The sequence below is a fragment of the Pseudophryne corroboree genome, chromosome 9, assembly GCF_028390025.1.
Source record: "Pseudophryne corroboree isolate aPseCor3 chromosome 9, aPseCor3.hap2, whole genome shotgun sequence".
NCBI lineage: Eukaryota > Metazoa > Chordata > Amphibia > Anura > Myobatrachidae > Pseudophryne > Pseudophryne corroboree.
In genome coordinates, this window is record NC_086452.1 from 443,127,483 (window position 1) to 443,150,167 (window position 22,685).

Below are 22,685 nucleotides of genomic sequence, written 5' to 3' on the forward strand. Positions count from 1 at the left end.
TGTAACCCTGAGATATTATCTGCAGGATCCACGGGTCCACTTGTGAGCGAGCCCACTGATTGCTGAGAATCTTGAGTCGACCCCCCACCGCTCCTGAGTCCGCTTGTAAAGCCCCAGCGTCATGCTGATGGCTTTGTAGAACCCGGGGCGGGCTTCTGGTCCTGGGCAGGGGCTGCTTGCTGCCCTCTCTTACCCTTTCCTCTGCCTCGCGGCAGATAAGACTGTCCTTTTGGTCGCTTGTTTTTATAGGAGCGAAAGGACTGCGGCTGAAAAGACGGTGTCTTTTTCTGTTGGGAGGGGGTCTGAGGTAAAAAAGTGGATTTGCCGGCAGTTGCCGTGGCCACCAGGTCCGAAAGACCGACCCCAAATAATTCCTCTCCTTTATATGGCAATACTTCCATATGCCTTTTGGAATCCGCATCACCTGACCACTGTCGCGTCCATAAACTTCTTCTGGCAGATATGGACATCGCGCTTACTCTTGATGCTAGAGTACAAATATCCCTCTGAGCATCTCGCATATAAAGAAAAGCATCCTTTAATTGCTCTAGAGTCAATAAAATACTGTCCCTATCCAGGGTATCAATATTTTCAGTCAGAGAATCCAATTACACTACCCCAGCACTGCACATCCAGGCTGAGGCTACTGCCGGTCGCAGTATAACACCAGTATGTGTGTATATACTCTTCAGTGTAGTTTCCAGCCTCCTATCTGCTGGATCCTTGAGGGCGGCCGTATCAGGAGACGGCAACGCCACTTGCTTTGATAAACGTGTGAGCGCCTTATCCACCCTAGGGGGTGTTTCCCAGCGCGCCCTAACCTCTGGTGGGAAAGGGTATAATGCCAATAACTTCTTGGAAATTAGCAGTTTTCTATCTGGGTTAACCCACGCTTCGTCACACACGTCATTCAATTCCTCTGATTCTGGAAAAGCTACAGGTAGTTTTTTTCACCCCCCACATAATACCCCTTTTTGAGGTACCAGCAGTATCAGAGATCTGCAAAGCCTCCTTCATTGCCGTGATCATATAACGTGTGGCCCTATTGGAAAATACGTTTGTTTCTTCACCGTCGACACTAGATTCATCTGTGTCGGTACCCGTGTCGACTGACTGAGGTAAGGGACGTTTTACAGCCCCTGACGGTGTCTGAGACGCCTGAGCCGGTACTAACTGGTTTTCCGGCCGTCTCATTTCGTCAACTGACTTTTGTAATGTGCTAACATTATCACGTAATTCCATAACTAAAGCCATCCATTCCGGTGTCGACTCCCTAGGGGGTGACATCACCATTACCGGCAATTGCTCTGCCTCCACACCAACATCGTCCTCATACATGTCGACACACACGTACCGACACAGCAGCCACACAGGGAATGCTCTAATCGAAGACAGGACCCTCTTAGCCCTTTGGGGAGACAGAGGGAGAGTTTGCCAGCACACACCAAAAGCGCTATAAATGTATATAAACAACCCTAGAAGGTGTTGTTTTTGATATAAGCGCTTTTAATATATCAATATCGCCAAATTATGCCCCCCTTCTCTTTGTTACCCTGTTTCTGTAGTGCAGTGCAGGGGAGAGTCCTGGGAGCCTTCCTCACCAGCGGAGCTGAGCAGGAAAATGGCGCTGAGTGCTGATGAGAATAAGCTCCGCCCCTTTTTCGGCGGGCTTTTCTCCCGGGTTTTAAGAAAACTGGCCTGGGTTAAATACATACATATAGCCTTAATGGCTATATGTGATGTATTTATTTTGCCACTAAAGGTATTTAATATTGCTGCCCAGGGCGCCCCCAGCAGCGCCCTGCACCCTCCGTGACTGAATCAGTGAGACGTGTAGCAACAATGGCGCACAGCTGCAGTGCTGTGCGCTACCTTCATGAAGACTGAGGAGTCTTCTGCCGCCTGCTTTCCGGACCTCCGTCTTCAGCGTCTGTAAGGGGGATCGGCGGCGCGGCTCCGGGACGAACCCCAGGAGGACCTGTGTTCCGACTCCCTCTGGAGCTAAGTGTCCAGTAGCCTAAGACTCCAATCCATCCTGCACGCAGGTGAGTTGGAAATCTCTCCCTTAAGTCCCTCGATGCAGTGATCCTGTTGCCAGCAGGATTCACTGAGATTTAAACCTAAAAAAACTTTTTCTAAGCAGCTCTTTAGGAGAGCCACCTAGATTGCACCCTTCTCGGACGGGCACAAAAACCTAACTGAGGCTTGGAGGAGGGTCATAGGGGGAGGAGCCAGTACGCACCATGTGATCCTAAAAGCTTTATTTAGATGTGCCCTGTCTCCTGCGGAGCCCGCTATTCCCCATGGTCCTGACGGAGTCCCAGCATCCACTAGGACGTTAGAGAAATGATGAACCGACACCTGTATTGGTTTCAGGAGGTCTCTGACCAGAGATGACAACTCCTTGGCCTTCTCCTCAGGGAGAAACACCTTCTTCTGTTCTGTGTCCAGAATCATACCCAGGAACAGCAGACGCGTCGTAGGAACCAGCTGCGACTTTGGGATATTCAGAATCCAGCCGTGCTGTTGTAGCACTTCCTGAGATAGTGCTACTCCGACCAACAACTGCTCCCTGGACCTCGCCTTTATAAGGAGATCGTCCAAGTACGGGATAATTATAACTCCCTTCTTTCGAAGGAGTATCATCATTTCGGCCATTACTTTGGTAAATACCCTCTGTGCCGTGGACATACAAACGGCAACGTCTGGAATTGGTAATGGCAGTCCTGTACCACAAACCGGAGGTACACCTAGTGAGGTGGGTAAATGGGGACATGTAGGTAAGCATCCTTGATGTCCAGTGATACCATGTAATCCCCCTCTTCCAGGCTTGCAATAACCGCCCTGAGCGATTCCATTTTGAACTTGAACTTCCTTATATCAGTGTTCAAGGATTTTAAATTTAGAATGGGTCTCACCGAACCGTCTGGTTTCGGTACCACAAACATTGTGGAATAGTAACCCCGTCCCTGTTGAAGGAGGGGAACTTTGATTATCACCTGCTGGAGGTACAGCTTGTGAATTGCCGCCAGTACTGCCTCCCTGTTCTGGGGAGTAGCTGGCAAGGCTGATTTGAGGTAACGGCGAGGGGGATACGTCTCGAACTCCAGCTTGTATCCCTGAGATACCACTTGTAGAACCCAGAGATCCACCTGTGAGCGAACCCACTGATCGCTGAAGTTCCGGAGACGGGCCCCCACCGCACCTGGCTCCACATGTGGAGCCCCAGCGTCATGCGGTGGACTTAGTGGAAGCAGGGGAGGATTTTTGTTCTTGGGAACTGGCTGTATGGTGCAGCTTTTTCCCTCTACCCCTGCCTCTGGGCAGAAAGGATGCGCCTCTAACCCGCTTGCCTTTCTGAGGCCGAAAGGACCGTACTTGATAATACGGTGCTTTCTTAGGCTGTGAGGGAACCTGTTGCTGTGGATACGAGGTCCGAAAGACCGTCCCCAAACAATTCCTCACCCTTATAAGGCAAAATTTCCATGTGCCTTTTAGAGTCAGCATCACCTGTCCACTGCCGAGTCCATAATACTCTCCGGGCAGAAATGGACATCGCATTAATTCTAGATGCCAGCCGGCAAATGTCCCTCTGTGCATCTCTCATATATAAGACTACGTCTTTAATATGCTCTATGGATAGCAATATAGTAACCGCTTAGAAATAACTAGTTTCTTATCTGGGGAACCCCACGCTTCTTCACACAATTCATTTAACTCATCAGATGGGGGAAAAGTCACTGGCTGCTTTTTCTCCCCAAACATAATACCCTTTTTTGTGGTTACCGGGTTAATGTCAGAAATGTGCAACACATTTTTCATTGCCGTAATCATGCATCGGATGGCCCTTGTGGATTGTACATTTGTCTCATCCTCGTCGACACTGGAATCAGACTCCGTGTCGACATCTGTGTCTGCCATCTGAGGTAGCGGGCGTTTTTGAGCCCCTGATGGCTTCTGAGACGCTTGGGCAGGCGCGGGCTGAGATGCCGGCTGTCCCAAAGCTGTTGCGTCATCAAACCTTTTATGCAAGGAGTTGACACTGTCGGTTAATACCTTTCACATATCCATCCACTCTGGTGTCGGCCCCGCAGGGGGCGACATCACACTTATCGGCTCCTGCTCCGCCTCCACGTAAGCGTCCTCATCAAACATGTCGACACAGCCGTACCGACACACCGCGCACACACACACAGGGAATGCTCTGACTGAGGACAGGACCCCTCAAAGTCCTTTGGGGAGACAGAGAGAGAGTATGCCAGCACACACCACAGCGCTATATAACCAGGGATTTACACTAAAGCGAGTGATTTTTCCCTATAGTAGCTTATTATACACAGTTTGCGCCTAAATTTAGTGCCCCCCCCTCTCTTTTTTACCCTTGTTGCCTGGAAACTGCAGGAGAGAGCCTGGGGAGCTGCCTTCCAGCGGAGCTGTGAAGAGAAAATGGCGCCCGTGTGCTGAGGAAGATAGCCCCGCCCCTTTCTCGGCGGACTTCTCCCGCTTTTTTATATGCTTTATGGTGGGGGATTATGCACATATACAGTTTATTAGCTGTATTATGTGCTATTTAGCAATGTAAGGTACTCTAATTGCTGCCCAGGGCGCCCCCCCCCCCCCAGCGCCCTGCACCCATCAGTGACCGGAGTGTGTGGTGTGCAGAGGGAGCAATGGCGCACAGCTGCAGTGCTGTGCGCTACCTTAATGAAGACCGGAGTCTTCAGCCGCCGATTTTCAACTTCTCTTCGTTCTTCTGGCTCTGCAAGGGGGACGGCGGCGCGGCTCCGGGACCGGACGACCGAGGACTGGGCCTGTGTTCGACCCCTCTGGAGCTAATGGTGTCCAGTAGCCTAAGAAGCCCAAGCTAGCTGCAAGCAGGTAGGTTCGCTTCTCTCCCCTCAGTCCCACGTAGCAGTGAGTCTGTTGCCAGCAGATCGCACTAAAAAATAAAAAACCTAACAAATACTTTTCTTTATAGAGAACTCAGGAGAGCCCACTAAGTGCATCCAGCTCAGGCCGGGCACAGATTCTAACTGAGGTCTGGAGGAGGGGCACAGAGGGAGGAGCCAGTGCACACCAGATGTAGTACCTAATCTTTTCTTTAAAGAAGTGCCCAGTCTCCTGCGGAGCCCGTCTATTCCCCATGGTCCTTACGGAGTACCCAGCATCCACTAGGACGTCAGAGAAAACCTAGCCGCGATGTGCACCTGATGGCTGCGATTCCGATCTATCCTCTGTGCAGCACGTCCGACCACCAACTCAGCACCGATGCGTGCGGGACCGCGCATCAGATCAGATGTCAAACACCTGCAATTTGGCCAGTTTTCACCCGATTTCCTAGCCCAATTTGTCGGAATTGGGTAAAAAGAGGCCATATCGGACAAGTGTATGGCCAGCTTTAGAGCAGAGGATGGCATGGGGCGGGGCAGAGGAGAGTGATGACAGGTGTGTTATACTAGTAAATAATGATATTTCCTGAGAGTTTGATCTACCAATGAATGCACTTTAATGAGTACACCATAGTTCTGGATATGTTGTATAATGCAACATATGTATAATAAAGCACACGACAGTGATCCTCTCTATATGGGATGTAGTCAAAGGTCAACAATTACAATGTGGGCAGTTTGGCAATATCATCAGAATGGAGACATTAGGGTCAGGCTGCAGGCGAGGAGATAGATTAGATAGATAGATATGCAGGCAGAAACGGGCGGCACTCACAGGACTTGTAGCAGCGGCGTAAGTGAAGAGATGGAGTATAAGGTAAGTGGGATTGTGATACACACATAGTATATATTTTTGTTTGCTTCTAAAGGCCCATGTCAACTTCTACCTTGATATCCAAGTTCCATGCAAAGTGTTCCACCTGTGTATTGTAGAACCCATGTAGTCTATAAGACTAGTTAGACGCTGCTATGGTATTTTTATACCAATCTCCATTAATACACTTTTCACATTCCATGAGACCTTAGCTGGTGATGGCACATGTGAAACCCTGCCATAGGGCACACATATTGGCATTCCTAGCAGGAACACCCTTGGCAAGATGCCAACACATGAACTATGTGCTACAATCATAGCTCCTAATTTGTTTATGGTCTACCAAGGTGAGCTAGTCAAACACGTTTCCTTTCAACTCTTGCACCACAGAACAGGCTACTTCATACTATTCCAAATAAAGGTGTCTATTTACTAAGCCTTGGACGGAGATAAAGTACCAGCCAATCAGCTCCTAACTGCCATGTTACAGGCTGGGTTTGAAAAATGACATATGGAGCGGATTGGCTGGTACTTTATCTCTATCCAAGGCTTAGTAAATAGACCCCAAAGTTTGTTCAAATTTGATCACAGATTCTGAATGTTGTAATGTTCTGATTGACTGTAGGTTGGCTTTGCCCTGTGTACACTGCAATGCTTCAGCTGTCGGAGTCGGGTTTGGGATTGTACAACCGCAACGTATCAACACTCCAACTGGCTCCTGGTTGGTCCCCTGTAAATGTTCTTATGCAGCCTTTCTCCAGTTTAGCTCTGCAACTGCCAAATGGTTATTACTCAACCATTACAGAAATGTGTATACAGGTGTGTACACCCCGGGGTAATATGGGGATCAAGACTGCAGTGCAAAGTATGACGCACATTTCTCGGTGGTAGTCTCCTTTTCCTAATGAGTCCACGCAATGTTTTAAACAAATAAGCAAAAGAATTGGAAAGAAACAGGAGTTGAATGACGAAATAAAACCAAAAACACGCAAAGTATCAGCTAGAAGTGATAGCGACAAAAAGAAATAAAAAAAACTCTCCAGAATGGTAATGTTTTTAAAAAGTGTTTTTGTAATTCTATTTTTTTTTTCTGTATAATTGTACAACAGTTCAAAAGGACATTTTGCATAATAATCTAATTCTATTAACAGCCATTCAAAAAATTGAACTACGTTTCCAACACTTGCCATCCGGGACAAAAAAAAAAGAAAAAGAAAAAAAAGAATGAATCAAACAAACAAACACTTCCACGTCTCGAGTTGCTTTCCGCAGTAGATAGCAGGCAGGTGGAGAGAGAGGAGGAGAGGTATAAAACAAGAAAAAAGGGCGAGGAGAAAAAAAAAAAAAAAATGCCAAAAATAAAATAAAAAGGAAAGGACAAGATCTGAAACGGTATGCCATTCACAGCAGCTAATCTGGTAAAGGTGGGAGGCTGGGATAAGAAAAAAATAATAATTATAAAAAACTAAAACGGACCACGTTTCGTACGAGCGAGCGGGGTAAGGTGGATTTTCTTCACATTCCTCAGAGCTACTGTGTATTAATTTTTTTTTTTCCCCCCCAGCGTCAAATCTCCGTCACACCACAACATGCTCACGCTTCTCCGGCTTCTTATGTGTCGTGAAAGTCCTTTAGCAATGTTCTCCTGCGCTGCTCCGCTATATGCATCTGGTTCTCCAGGTCCTGTGGAAGAGAAGATAAAGGTTGTAGGTCATCCAGTTCCACATTTAAAGTGCCAAGTACACAAATAAACTGAAGGGCTTTGGACACATTTAAACAGGATTTTGAATATTACACCTTTGCTTGTGAAAAGGGAATATATACTCTTCACTATGGGTTTGAAGTATTCAAACAATGAGTGGGAGAAGAGGACTAATGCAGATGTTGCCCATGGCAACCAAGCAGCTTCGAGGAAGCATTTACCAAGTACCTTATAGAAAATGATGGGTAGATGCTGACTGTTTGGTATGGGCAACTTCTCCACTCTAAACTGCTCGATACGGCCACCCCTAAATAATCTGGTTTTCCTAATAATTCTACCCTTTATGATCAAATTACCCGCAGAAGCCATATCTGGGGCAACGTGGAAGTGTTCTTTGTATGTTAGAGTAGGCTTAATCGCCTACAGTGAAAGGTACAGGTCAAAACCAATCCGGTCCATGACATTCACTTTCTACAACAAGAAACGAGCACCGATTTATGGCTAGTGTCCCATAACAATACAATACTATGTACGATGGGTGAGCTACTAAGCCCACTTCCAGTTTCTCTACTTTCATTAAAAAAAAAAAAAAGTCAGTAGTAATGATTCATCGAGTTGGGGATGATAACACAACTGTCAAAATACCAGGAGGGGAATACAGATGTTGAAAATCCAGACACATTTTGAGGAGTATTGTAACCTTAACCCACCTCTCCAATAGCCTAATCCAATCCCTCCTGTACCGCAGTCTAACCCTCCCACAGCCCAACCCTAACCCTTCCCTAGTCCTAACCCTCCCACAGCCCAACCATAACCCTTCCCTAGTCCTAACCCTCCCACAGCCCAACCATAACCCTTCCCTAGTCCTAACCCTCCCACAGCCCAACCATAACCCTTCCCTAGTCCTAACCCTCCCACAGCCCAACCCTAACCCTCCTCTAGTCCTAACCCTCCCACAGCCCAACCCTAACCCTCCTCTAGTCCTAACCCTCCCACAGCCCAACCCTAACCCTCCTAGTCCTAACCCTCACACAGCCCAACCCTAACCCTCCCCTAGTCCTAACCCTCCCCTAGTCCTAACCCTCCCACAGCCCAACCCTAACCCTCCCCTAGTCCTAACCCTCCCACAGCCCAACCCTAACCCTCCCCTAGTTCTAACCCTCCACAGCTCAACCCTAACCCTCCCACAGCCCAACCCTAACCCTCCCCTAGTCCTAACCCTAACCCTCCCCTAGTCCTAACCTTCCCACAGACCAACCCTAACCCTCCTAGTACTAACCCTCCCACAGCCCAACCCTAACCCTCCCCTCGTACTAACCCTCCCACAGCCCAACCCTAACCCTCCCCTAGTCCTAACCCTCCCACAGCCCAACCCTAACCCTCCCACCGCCTCCCCCTGGGTTATTCCCGGGTCAGCCCCTTTCACGCTGAACCCGGGTCAGCCCTGTAAAACCCCATGGAAGGTTCAGTGTGAAAGGGTGGGGGCTGCTCACCGCATTTCATCCAATCAGCAGTGTTTTGCGAGTCCCAGGTTGGATAACCCGGGTCGGACGCTTTCACACTGCACGGGTCAAACCCTGGTCACTTCCGATGGTTGAAATTCCAGGTCGATGGACTCTGGTTAATTTTTTGGTGGCGCTTTCACACTGCACCTAGACCCAGGTCAATTCGGCAATAACCTGGGTTATGTTGGAGGTGTGAAAGGGGTGAGACACTACTGTGTAGTCTGAGGACCGTCTGGCACACCGCCTTTCACATCCCTCTCTGCAGAGGTTAGGCCTGATGGGTTAAATACTAGGGGACAAGCTCCATGGACACGATCATTGCTCTTGTACTGTGGATTGGGATTCCAAGAAGTAATGACAAAAAGGACGGTCTGAGATCAAAGCAACAAAAAGAGGAAACAATTACAAATATTAACTTTATTACAGATATTTAAATATCGAATTCTCCTTTAATGTAAGAACTGGACAACATAATACTATAGGAGGCATGCATCGTGTGACTAGGTTAAGACGGAAACTATTTAGTAACGCACCCCTCTGTCGTAGCTGTCTGCCCGCTCCACCTTCCAGGAAAGGTTCTCGATTTCTGCTTCCAGCTGGGCCTGCTGATACTCAAACTACAAGAAAGATCAGCACGTGTCACGCAGACTGCAGTGTACATATCACAGGAATAAAAGCCTGTTGCAGAGAACAGAAAGCTTTACAGAGGCTGTGCAGGTCTGTAATGAGAACAGGGTTTGCAGACGCGGCTAAACTTTGGACACGTAATGTGTAATTATATTCACTATACTCAGAAGATCGCAGCCTATCGATGCCCAATGACATCACTGAAAAAGGATTCAAAGTTCTCTATCACCAAAAGTGCCGCCCCAAGACAGCAAGCAGCACTAGGCAAGGACTCATTACAGTAAACAGACAAGCCTGCATTAACACTGGGGCAGCCCGCCGTGTATAAACAGGATTAAGACAGCACTTACCAACTTCTTTCGGGGACCGGACTCCATGTAGTAAGCGTAGGGATATGTGTATTGCAGTGTGTATCGGCACTGAGAGCAAGGGATTCAGAAAGGAACAATTAACTGCTGCACGTTCTGAGATTATACTTCAATGAAGCAATGGGCAGGTGTTTAACAAAGTCAATATTCTGGTAATAAATAAAATGTATAGTGCAACAAGAGAGGGGGCATGGAAGAGGGTCGGTAGGGAAGGACTTAAGCTGGCCATACACTAGGTTGAAATAGTGTACGAATACACGATTTCAACGCCGCATACGCTGCATCGTGTGCACATCGTGAATGTTTTGGATATGATTACGATGCACGGTCCCGCAGTTTGAATGTCGCATCCTCCGATCGTACGTGCAGTCCATGTTATCGGTCGTAATTGTCCGCACATCGTAACATGGGGGTGATTCAGATCTTAACACATCTACGATCAGTTACTCAGATGCGGGGGGACACCCAGCACAGGGCTAGTCCACCCCGCATGCCAGGCCCTACCCCCACCGCACGGGTGCGAAAGCATCGCACGACGGCGATGCTTTTGCACCTGCCGAGTAGCTACCTGCCTGCGCAGCCTAGCTACGCTGGCAGGCAGCTAACCAGCACGTCCCGGGTCGCTGCAGCTCTGTGTGAAGTCACGCAGCCACCGTGGCCCACCCCACAACGGTCCGGTTGAAGGGAAATCATGATACGACTAGCATCGGATGCGGGTCGTCCTGATGTATGGCCAGCATTAAGCGGCAACTGCAACAGTAACTTCCCTTCAATAAATAGCAGTGCACTATGATAATTATGCATGCACTGATATTCTAAACAGTAAATTATTTTATATAAACAGACTACTGCATCCATCTAGCACATGCAGTGAGCTGGGGGGGGGGGAGGGGAGAGGGAGGGGAGATCGAGAGAGATGGGAGAAAGGGGTGAAGGAGAGAAATGGGAGGAAGAGAAATAGGATGAAGAGGGCAAGAGAAAGATGGAAGAGGGCAAGAGAAAGATGGAAGAGGGTAAGGGTGGGAGAGAGAGATGGGAGGAAGAGGGGTGAGGGAGAGAAATGGGAGGAAGAGGGGAAGAGAAAGACGGAAGAGGGTAAGGGTGGGAGAGAGAGATGAGAGGAAGAGAAATGGGATGAAGAGGGCAAGAGCAAGATGGAAGAGGGTAAGGGTGGGAGAGAGAGATGAGAGGAAGAGAAATGGGATGAAGAGGGGAAGAGAAATGGGATGAAGAGGGGAAGAGAAAGACGGAAGAGGGTAAGGGTGGGAGAGAGAGAGGAGAGGAAGAGAAATGGGATGAAGAGGGCAAGAGAAAGACGGAAGAGGGTAAGGGTGGGAGAGAGAGAGGAGAGGAAGAGAAATGGGATGAAGAGGGCAAGAGAAAGACGGAAGAGGGTAAGGGTGGGAGAGAGAGATGAGAGGAAGAGAAATGGGATGAAGAGGGCAAGAGAAAGACGGAAGAGGGTAAGGGTGGGAGAGAGAGATGAGAGGAAGAGAAATGGGATGAAGAGGGCAAGAGAAAGACGGAAGAGGGTAAGGGTGGGAGAGAGAGATGAGAGGAAGAGGAATGGGATGAAGAGGGCAAGAGAAAGACGGAAGAGGGTAAGGGTGGGAGAGAGAGATGAGAGGAAGAGAAAATAAGATTTTACTCACCGGTAAATCTATTTCTCGTAGTCCGTAGTGGATGCTGGGACTCCGTAAGGACCATGGGGAATAGCGGCTCCGCAGGAGACTGGGCACAACTAAAGAAAGCTTTAGGACTACCTGGTGTGCACTGGCTCCTCCCACTATGACCCTCCTCCAGACCTCCGTTAGGATACTGTGCCCGGAAGAGCTGACACAATAAGGAAGGATTTTGAATCCCGGGTAAGACTCATACCAGCCACACCAATCACACCGTATAACTCGTGATACTATACCCAGTTAAGAGTATGAAATATAACTGAGCCTCTCAACAGATGGCTCAACAATAACCCTTTAGTTAGGCAATAACTATAAACAAGTAATGCAGACAATCCGCACTTGGGATGGGCGCCCAGCATCCACTACGGACTACGAGAAATAGATTTACCGGTGAGTAAAATCTTATTTTCTCTGACGTCCTAAGTGGATGCTGGGACTCTGTAAGGACCATGGGGATTATACCAAAGCTCCCAAACGGGCGGGAGAGTGCGGATGACTCTGCAGCACCGAATGAGCAAACTCTAGGTCCTCCTCAGCCAGGGTATCAAACTTGTAGACTTTTGCAAAAATGTTTGAACCCGACCAAGTAACAGCTCGGCAAATTTGTAAAGCCGAGACCCCTCGGGCAGCCGCCCAAGAAGAGCCCACTTTCCTCGTGGAATGGCCTTTTACAGATTTAGGGTGCGGCAGTCCAGCCGCAGAATGTGCAAGTTGAATCGTGCTACAGATCCAGCGAGCAATAGTCTGCTTAGAAGCAGGAGCACCCAGCTTGTTGGGTGCATACAGGATAAATAGCGAGTCAGTTTTCCTGACTCCAGCCGTACTGGAAACATACTTTTCAGGGCCCTGACTACGTCCAGTAACTTGGAATCCTCCAAGTCCCAAGTAGCCGCAGGCACCACAATAGGTTGGTTCACATGAAAAACTGATACCACCTTAGGAAGGAATTGGGAACGAGTCCTCAATTCCGCCTTATCCATATAAAATACAGATAAGGGCTTTTGCATGACAAAGCCGCCAATTCTGATACACGCCTGGCCAAGGCCCACAGCATGACCACTTTCCACGTGAGGTATTGTAGCTCCACGGATTTAAGTGGCTCAACCCAATGCGACTTCAGGAAATCCAACACCACGTTGAGATCCCACGGTGCCACTGGAGGCACAAACGGGGGCTGACTATGCAGCACTCCCTTAACAAAAGTCTGAACTTCAGGCAGTGAAGCCAGTTCTATTTTTGGAAGAAAATCGATAGAGCCAAAATCTGGACCTTAATGGAACCCAATTTTAGGCCCATAGTCACCTCTGACTGTAGGAAGTGCAGAAATCGACCTAGCTGAAATTCCTCCTTTGGGGCTTTCCTGGCCTCACAGCACGCAACATATTTCCGCCATATACGGTGATAATGGTTTGCGTTCACTTCTTTCCTAGCTTTAATTAGCGTAGGGATAACTTCCTCCGGAATGCCCTTTTCCTTCAGGATCCGGCGTTCAACCGCCATGCCGTCACACGCAGCCGCGGTACGTCTTGGAACAGACAGGCCCCCTGCTGCAGCAGGTCCTGTCTGAGCGGCAGAGGCCATGGGTCCTCTGAGATCATTTCTTGGAGTTCTGGGTACCAAGCTCTTCTTGGCCAATCCGGAACAACGAGTATAGTTCTTACTCCTCTCCTTCTTATTATTCTCATTACCCTGGGTAAGAGAGGCAGAGAAGGGAACACATACACCGACTGGTACACCCACGGTGTTACCAGAGCGTCCACAGCTATCGCCTGAGGGTCCCTTGACCTGGCGCAATATCTTTGTAGCTTTTTGTGAGGCGGGACGCCATCATGTCCACCTGTGGCCTTTCCCAACGGTGTACAATCATTTGGAAGACTTCTGGATGAAGTCCCCACTCTCCCGGGTGGAGGTCGTGTCTGCTGAGAAAGTCTGCTTCTCAGTTGTCCACTCCGGGAATGAACACTGCTGACAGTGCTAACACATGACTTTCCGCCCATCGGAGAATCCTTGTGGCTTCTGCCATCGCCATCCTGCTTCTTGTGCCGCCCTGTCGGTTTACATGAGCGACCGCCTTGATGTTGTCTGACTGGATCAGCACCGGCCGGTGTTGAAGCAGGGGTCTAGCCTGACTTAGGGCATTGTAAACGGCCCTTAGTTCCAGAATATTTATGTGTAGGGAAGTCTCCTGACTTTTCCATAGGCCTTGGAAGTTTCTTCCCTGTGTGACTGCCCCCCAGCCTCGAAGGCTGGCATCCGTGGTCACCAGGACCCAGCCCTGTATGCCGAATCTGCGGCCCCCTAGAAGATGAGCACTCTGCAGCCACCACAACAGCGACACCCTGGCCCTTGGAGACAGGGTTATCCGCCGATGCATCTGAAGATGCGACCCGGACCACTTGTCCAACAGATCCCACTGGAAGATCCTTGCATGGGACCTGGCGAATGGAATTTCTTCGTAAGAAGCTACCATCTTTCCCAGGGCTCGCGTGCATTGATGCACCGGCACCTGTATTTGTATTAGGAGGTCTCTGTCTAGAGACGACAACTCCTTGGACTTCTCCTCCGGGAGAAACCCTTTTTATCCTGTTCTGTGTCCAGAACCATACCCAGGAACAGTAGACGCGTCGTAGGAACTAGAGATGAGCGCCTGAAATTTTTCGGGTTTTGTGTTTTGGTTTTGGGTTCGGTTCCGCGGCCGTGTTTTGGGTTCGACCGCGTTTTGGCAAAACCTCACCGAATTTTTTTTGTCGGATTCGGGTGTGTTTTGGATTCGGGTGTTTTTTTTAAAAAACACTAAAAAACAGCTTAAATCATAGAATTTGGGGGTCATTTTAATCCCATATTATTATTAACCTCAAAAACCATAATTTCCACTCATTTTCAGTCTATTCTGAATACCTCACACCTCACAATATTATTTTTAGTCCTAAAATTTGCACCAAGGTCGCTGGATGACTAAGCTAAGCGACACTAGTGGCCGACACAAACACCTGGCCCATCTAGGAGTGGCACTGCAGTGTCACGCAGGATGTCCCTTCCAAAAAACCCTCCCCAATCAGCACATGACGCAAAGAAAAAAAGAGGCGCAATGAGGTAGCTGACTGTGTGAGTAAGATAAGCGACCCTAGTGGCCGACACAAACACCGGGCCCATTTAGGAGTGGCACTGCAGTGTCACGCAGGATGTCCCTTCCAAAAAACCCTCCCCAATCAGCACATGACGCAAAGAAAAAAAGAGGCGCAATGAGGTAGCTGACTGTGTGAGTAAGATTAGCGACCCTAGTGGCCGACACAAACACCGGGCCCATTTAGGAGTGGCACTGCAGTGTCACGCAGGATGTCCCTTCCAAAAAACCCTCCCCAATCAGCACATGACGCAAAGAAAAAAAGAGGCGCAATGAGGTAGCTGACTGTGTGAGTAAGATTAGCGACCCTAGTGGCCGACACAAAAACCGGGCCCATTTAGGAGTGGCACTGCAGTGTCACGCAGGATGTCCCTTCCAAAAAACCCTCCCCAATCAGCACATGACGCAAAGAAAAAAAATAGGCGCAATGAGGTAGCTGACTGTGTGAGTAAGATTAGCGACCCTAGTGGCCGACACAAACACCGGGCCCATTTAGGAGTGGCACTGCAGTGTCACGCAGGATGTCCCTTCCAAAAAACCCTCCCCAATCAGCACATGACGCAAAGAAAAAAAGAGGCGCAATGAGGTAGCTGACTGTGTGAGTAAGATTAGCGACCCTAGTGGCCGACACAAACACCGGGCCCATTTAGGAGTGGCACTGCAGTGTCACGCAGGATGTCCCTTCCAAAAAACCCTCCCCAAACAGCACATGACGCAAAGAAAAATAAAAGAAAAAAGAGGTGCAAGATGGAATTGTCCTTGGGCCCTCCCACCCACCCTTATGTTGTATAAACAAAACAGGACATGCACACTTTAACCAACCCATCATTTCAGTGACAGGGTCTGCCACACGACTGTGACTGATATGACGGGTTGGTTTGGACCCCCCCCCAAAAAAGAAGCAATTAATCTCTCCTTGCACAAACTGGCTCTACAGAGGCAAGATGTCCACCTCATCATCACCCTCCGATATATCACCGTGTACATCCCCCTCCTCACAGATTATCAATTCGTCCCCACTGGAATCCACCATCTCAGCTCCCTGTGTACTTTGTGGAGGCAATTGCTGCTGGTCAATGTCTCCGCGGAGGAATTGATTATAATTAATTTTAATGAACATCATCTTCTCCACATTTTCTGGATGTAACCTCGTACGCCGATTGCTGACAAGGTGAGCGGCGGCACTAAACACTCTTTCGGAGTACACACTTGTGGGAGGGCAACTTAGGTAGAATAAAGCCAGTTTGTGCAATGGCCTCCAAATTGCCTCTTTTTCCTGCCAGTATAAGTATGGACTGTGTGACGTGCCTACTTGGATGCGGTCACTCATATAATCCTCCACCATTCTTTCAATGGTGAGAGAATCATATGCAGTGACAGTAGACGACATGTCAGTAATCGTTGTCAGGTCCTTCAGTCCGGACCAGATGTCAGCATCAGCAGTCGCTCCAGACTGCCCTGCATCACCGCCAGCGGGTGGGCTCGGAATTCTGAGCCTTTTCCTCGCACCCCCAGTTGCGGGAGAATGTGAAGGAGGAGATGTTGACAGGTCGCGTTCCGCTTGACTTGACAATTTTCTCACCAGCAGGTCTTTCAACCCCAGCAGACTTGTGTCTGCCGGAAAGAGAGATCCAAGGTAGGCTTTAAATCTAGGATCGAGCACGGTGGCCAAAATGTAGTGCTCTGATTTCAACAGATTGACCACCCGTGAATCCTTGTTAAGCGAATTAAGGGCTCCATCCACAAGTCCCACATGCCTAGCGGAATCGCTCCGTGTTAGCTCCTCCTTCAATGTCTCCAGCTTCTTCTGCAAAAGCCTGATGAGGGGAATGACCTGACTCAGGCTGGCAGTGTCTGAACTGACTTCACGTGTGGCAAGTTCAAAGGGCATCAGAACCTTGCACAACGTTGAAATCATTCTCCACTGCGCTTGAGACAGGTGCATTCCACCTCCTATATCGTGCTCAATTGTATAGGCTTGAATGGCCTTTTGCTGCTCCTCCAACCTCTGAAGCATATAGAGGGTTGAATTCCACCTCGTTACCACTTCTTGCTTCAGATGATGGCAGGGCAGGTTCAGTAGTTTTTGGTGGTGCTCCAGTCTTCTGTACGTGGTGCCTGTACGCCGAAAGTGTCCCGCAATTTTTCTGGCCACCGACAGCATCTCTTGCACGCCCCTGTCGTTTTTTAAATAATTCTGCACCACCAAATTCAAGGTATGTGCAAAACATGGGACGTGCTGGAATTTGCCCATATTTAATGCACACACAATATTGCTGGCGTTGTCCGATGCCACAAATCCACAGGAGAGTCCAATTGGGGTAAGCCATTCCGCGATGATCTTCCTCAGTTGCCGTAAGAGGTTTTCAGCTGTGTGCGTATTCTGGAAACCGGTGATACAAAGCGTAGCCTGCCTAGGAAAGAGTTGGCGTTTGCGAGATGCTGCTACTGGTGCCGCCGCTGCTGTTCTTGCGGCGGGAGTCCATACATCTACCCAGTGGGCTGTCACAGTCATATAGTCCTGACCCTGCCCTGCTCCACTTGTCCACATGTCCGTGGTTAAGTGGACATTGGGTACAACTGCATTTTTTAGGACACTGGTGAGTCTTTTTCTGAGGTCCGTGTACATTCTCGGTATCGCCTGCCTAGAGAAGTGGAACCTAGATGGTATTTGGTAACGGGGGCACACTGCCTCAATAAATTGTCTAGTTCCCTGTGAACTAACGGCGGATACCGGACGCACGTCTAACACCAACATAGTTGTCAAGGCCTCAGTTATCCGCTTTGCAGCAGGATGACTGCTGTGATATTTCATCTTCCTCGCAAAGGACTGTTGAACAGTCAATTGCTTACTGGAAGTAGTACAAGTGGGCTTACGACTTCCCCTCTGGGATGACCATCGACTCCCAGCAGCAACAACAGCAGCGCCAGCAGCAGTAGGCGTTACACGCAAGGATGCATCGGAGGAATCCCAGGCAGGAGAGGACTCGTCAGAATTGCCAGTGACATTGCCTGCAGGACTATTGGCATTCCTGGGGAAGGAGGAAATTGACACTGAGGGAGTTGGTGGGGTGGTTTGCGTGAGCTTGGTTACAAGAGGAAGGGATTTACTGGTCAGTGGACTGCTTCCGCTGTCACCCAAAGTTTTTGAACTTGTCACTGACTTATTATGAATGCGCTGCAGGTGACGTATAAGGGAGGATGTTCCGAGGTGGTTAACGTCCTTACCCCTACTTATTACAGCTTGACAAAGGGAACACACGGCTTGACACCTGTTGTCCGCATTTCTGTTGAAATAGTTCCACACCGAAGAGCTGATTTTTTTGGTATTTTCACCAGGCATGTCAACGGCCATATTCCTCCCACGGACAACAGGTGTCTCCCCGGGTGCCTGACTTAAACAAACCACCTCACCATCAGAATCCTCCTGGTCAATTTCCTCCCCAGCGCCAGCAACACCCATATCCTCCTCATCCTGGTGTACTTCAACACTGACATCTTCAATCTGACTATCAGGAACTGGACTGCGGGTGCTCCTTCCAGCACTTGCAGGGGGCGTGCAAATGGTGGAAGGCGCATGCTCTTCACGTCCAGTGTTGGGAAGGTCAGGCATCGCAACCGACACAATTGGACTCTCCTTGTGGATTTGGGATTTCGAAGAACGCACAGTTCTTTGCGGTGCTACTGCTTTTGCCAGCTTGAGTCTTTTCATTTTTCTAGCGAGAGGCTGAGTGCCTCCATCCTCATGTGAAGCTGAACCACTAGCCATGAACATAGGCCAGGGCCTCAGCCGTTCCTTGCCACTCCGTGTGGTAAATGGCATATTGGCAAGTTTACGCTTCTCCTCCGACAATTTTATTTTAGGTTTTGGAGTCCTTTTTTTACTGATATTTGGTGTTTTGGATTTGACATGCTCTGTACTATGAAATTGGGCATCGGCCTTGGCAGACGACGTTGCTGGCATTTCATCGTCTCGGCCATGACTAGTGGCAGCAGCTTCAGCACGAGGTGGAAGTGGATCTTGATCTTTCCCTAATTTTGGAACCTCAACATTTTTGTTCTCCATATTTTAATAGGCACAACTAAAAGGCACCTCAGGTAAACAATGGAGATGGATGGATACTAGTATACAATTATGGACGGACTGCCGAGTGCCGACACAGAGGTAGCTACAGCCGTGAACTACCGTACTGTGTCTGCTGCTAATATAGACTGGTTGATAAAGAGATGTCGTAGTATGTATGTATGAAGAAGAAACAAAAAAAAAACCACGGTTAGGTGGTATACAATTATGGACGGACTGCCGAGTGCCGACACAGAGGTAGCCACAGCCGTGAACTACCGTACTGTACTGTGTCTGCTGCTAATATAGACTGGTTGATAAAGAGATGTCGTAGTATGTATGTATGAAGAAGAAAGAAAAAAAAACCACGGTTAGGTGGTATACAATTATGGACGGACTGCCGAGTGCCGACACAGAGGTAGCCACAGCCGTGAACTACCGTACTGTACTGTGTCTGCTGCTAATATAGACTGGTTGATAAAGAGATGTCGTAGTATGTATGTATAAAGAAGAAAGAAAAAAAAACCACGGTTAGGTGGTATACAATTATGGACGGACTGCCGAGTGCCGACACAGAGGTAGCCACAGCCGTGAACTACCGTACTGTACTGTGTCTGCTGCTAATATAGACTGGTTGATAAAGAGATGTCGTAGTATGTATGTATGAAGAAGAAAGAAAAAAAAACCACGGTTAGGTGGTATACAATTATGGACGGACTGCCGAGTGCCGACACAGAGGTAGCCACAGCCGTGAACTACCGTACTGTACTGTGTCTGCTGCTAATATAGACTGGTTGATAAAGAGATGTAGTAGTATGTATGTATAAAGAAGAAAGAAAAAAAAACCACGGGTAGGTGGTATACAATTATGGATGGACTGCCGAGTGCCGACACAGAGGTAGCTACAGCCGTGAACTACCGTACTGTGTCTGCTGCGACTGGATGATAAATAATGATATAAAAAATATATATATATCACTACTGCAGCCGGACAGGTATATATATTATATAATGACGGACCTGCTGGACACTGTCTGTCAGCAGAATGAGTTTTTTATAGAATAAAAAAAAAAAACACCACACAAGTGAAGTCACACGACGAGTGTTTAACTTTTTCAGGCAATCACAATATAGTATACTACTAACTATACTGGTGGTCAGTGTGGTCAGGTCACTGGTCAGTCACACTGGCAGTGGCACTCCTGCAGCAAAAGTGTGCACTGTTTAATTTTAATATAATATGTACTCCTGGCTCCTGCTATAACCTATAACTGGCACTGCAGTGCTCCCCAGTCTCCCCCACAATTATAAGCTGTGTGAGCTGAGCACAGTCAGATATATAATATATACATAGATGATGCAGCACACTGGGCTGAGCAGTGCACACAGATATGGTATGTGACTGTCTTGTACTCCTGGCTCCTGCTATAACCTATAACTGGCACTGCAGTGCTCCCCAGTCTCCCCCACAATTATAAGCTGTGTGAGCTGAGCACAGTCAGATATATAATATATACATAGATGATGCAGGCATGCAGCACACTGGGCTGAGCAGTGCACACAGATATGGTATGTGACTGAGTCACTGTGTGTACCGTTTTTTTCAGGCAGAGAACGGATATATTAAATAAAACAACTGCACTGCTGGTGGTCACTGTGGTCAGTCACTAAACTCTGCACTCTCTTCTACAGTATCAGCCTCAGGTCAATCTCTCTCTCTCTCTCTCCTAATCTAAATGGAGAGGACGCCAGCCACGTACTCTCCCTATCAATCTCAATGCACGTGTGAAAATGGCGGCGACGCGCGGCTCCTTATATAGAATCCGAGTCTCGCGAGAATCCGACAGCGTCATGATGACGTTCGGGCGCGCTCGGGATAACCGAGCAAGGCGGGAAGATCCGAGTCGCTCGGACCCGTGAAAAAAAACATGAAGTTCGTGCGGGTTCGGATTCAGAGAAACCGAACCCGCTCATCTCTAGTAGGAACCAGCTGCGACTTTGGAATATTCAGAATCCAGCCGTGCTGTTGTAGCACTTCCCGAGATAGTGCTACTCCGACGAACAACTGCTCCCTGGACCTCGCCTTTATAAGGAGATCGTCCAAGTACGGGATAATTATTTCGGCCATTATTATTATTAAATACCCTCGGTGCCGGGGACAGACCAACGGCACCGTCTGGAATTGGTAATGACAATCCTGTACCACAATTTTGAGGTACTCCTGGTGAAGAGGGTAAATAGGGACATGCAGGTAAGCATCCTTGATGTCCAGTGATACCATGAAATTCTCCAGGCTTGCAATAATCGCCCTGAGCGATTCCATTTTGAACTTGAACCTTCGTATAGAAGTGTTCAAGGATTTCAATTTTAGCATGGGTCTCACCGAACCGTCTGGTTTCGGTACCACAACATTTTGGAATAGTAACCCCGGCCTTTTTGAAGGAGGGGTACCTTGATTTCACCTGCTGGAAGTACAGCTTGTGAATTGCCGCCAGTACTACCTTTCTCCGAGGGCAGCAGGCAAGGCTGATGTGAGGTAACGGAGAGGGGGAGTCGCCTCGAACTCCAGCCTGTATCCCTGTGATACTACTTGCAGAACCTAGGGATCCACCTGTGGGCAAGCCCACTGGTCCCTGAAGTTCCCGAGACGCGCCCCACCGCACCTGTGTTGCCCCAGCGTCATGCGGTGGACTTAGAGGAAGCGGGGGAAGATTTTTGATCCTGGGAACTGGCTGTCTGGTGCAGCTTTTTCCTTCTTCCCTTGTCTCTGTGCAGAAAGGAAGCGCCTTTGACCCGCTTGCTTTTCTGAAGCCGAAAGGACTGTACCTGAAAATACGGTGCTCTCTTAGGCTGTGAGGAAACCTGAGGTAAAAATTTTTCTTCCCAGCTGTTGCTGTGGATACGAGGTCCCAGAGACCATCCCCAAACAATTCCTCACCCTTATAAGGCAGAATCTCCATGTGCCTTTTAAAGGCAGCATCACCTGTCCACTGCCGGGTCTCTAATACCCTCCTGGCAGAATGGACATTGCATTAATTCTGGATGCCAGCCGGCAAATATCCCTCTGTGCATCCTTCATATATAAGACGACGTCTTTAATATGCTCTATGTTAGCAAAATATTATCCCTGTCTAGGGTATTAATATTATCTGACAGGGTATCAGACCACGCTGCAGCAGCACTATTTATGCTGAGGCAATTGCAGGTCTCAGTATAGAACCTGAGTGTGTATATACAGACTTCAGGATAGCCTCCTGCTTTTTATCAGCAGGCTCCTTCAAGGTGGCCGTATCCTAAGACGGCAGTGCCACCTTTTTTGACAAACGTGTGAGCGCCTTATCCACCCTAGGGGATATCTCCCAACGTGACCTATCCTCTGGCGGGAAAGGGTACGCCATCAGTAACTTTTTAGAAATTACCAGTTTCTTATCGGGGGAACCCACGCTTCTTTACACACTTAATTCACTCATCTGATGGGGGAACAAAACACTGGCTGCTTTTTCTCCCCAAAAATAAAACCCCTTTTATGTGGTACTTGGGTTCATGTCAGAAATGTGTAACACATTTTTCATTGCCGAGATCATGTAACGGATGTTCCTAGTGGATTGTGTATATATCTCAACCTCGTCGACACTGGAGTCAGACTCCGTGTCGACATCTGTGTCTGCCATCTGAGGTAACGGGCGTTTTTTGAGCCCCTGATGGCCTTTGAGACGCCCGGGCAGGCGCGGGCTGAGAAGCCGGCTGTCCCACAGCTGTTACGTCATCCAGCCTTTTATGTAAGGAGTTGACATTGTCGGTTAATACCTTCCACCTATCCATCCACTCTGGTGTCGGCCCCACAGGGGGCG

General features: G+C 48.6%; 1 protein-coding gene across 3 annotated transcripts in view; it reads right to left on the reverse strand.

Moving 5' to 3' along the window:
• Positions 1-6,814: 6,814 nt before the first annotated feature.
• ARIH2 (ariadne RBR E3 ubiquitin protein ligase 2) overlaps positions 6,815-22,685 on the reverse strand; it is a 92,801-nt gene continuing 76,930 nt past the window's right edge. For all 3 annotated transcript variants that reach the window (XM_063941136.1, XM_063941138.1, XM_063941137.1), the window contains 3 exons: positions 9,948-10,016; positions 9,504-9,587; positions 6,815-7,446 (listed from right to left, as the gene is read on the reverse strand). In XM_063941136.1, the coding sequence (XP_063797206.1) occupies positions 7,375-7,446; positions 9,504-9,587; positions 9,948-10,016 (225 nt within the window). In that variant the 3' untranslated portion in view covers positions 6,815-7,374. The remainder of the gene's footprint in view (positions 7,447-9,503; positions 9,588-9,947; positions 10,017-22,685) is intronic.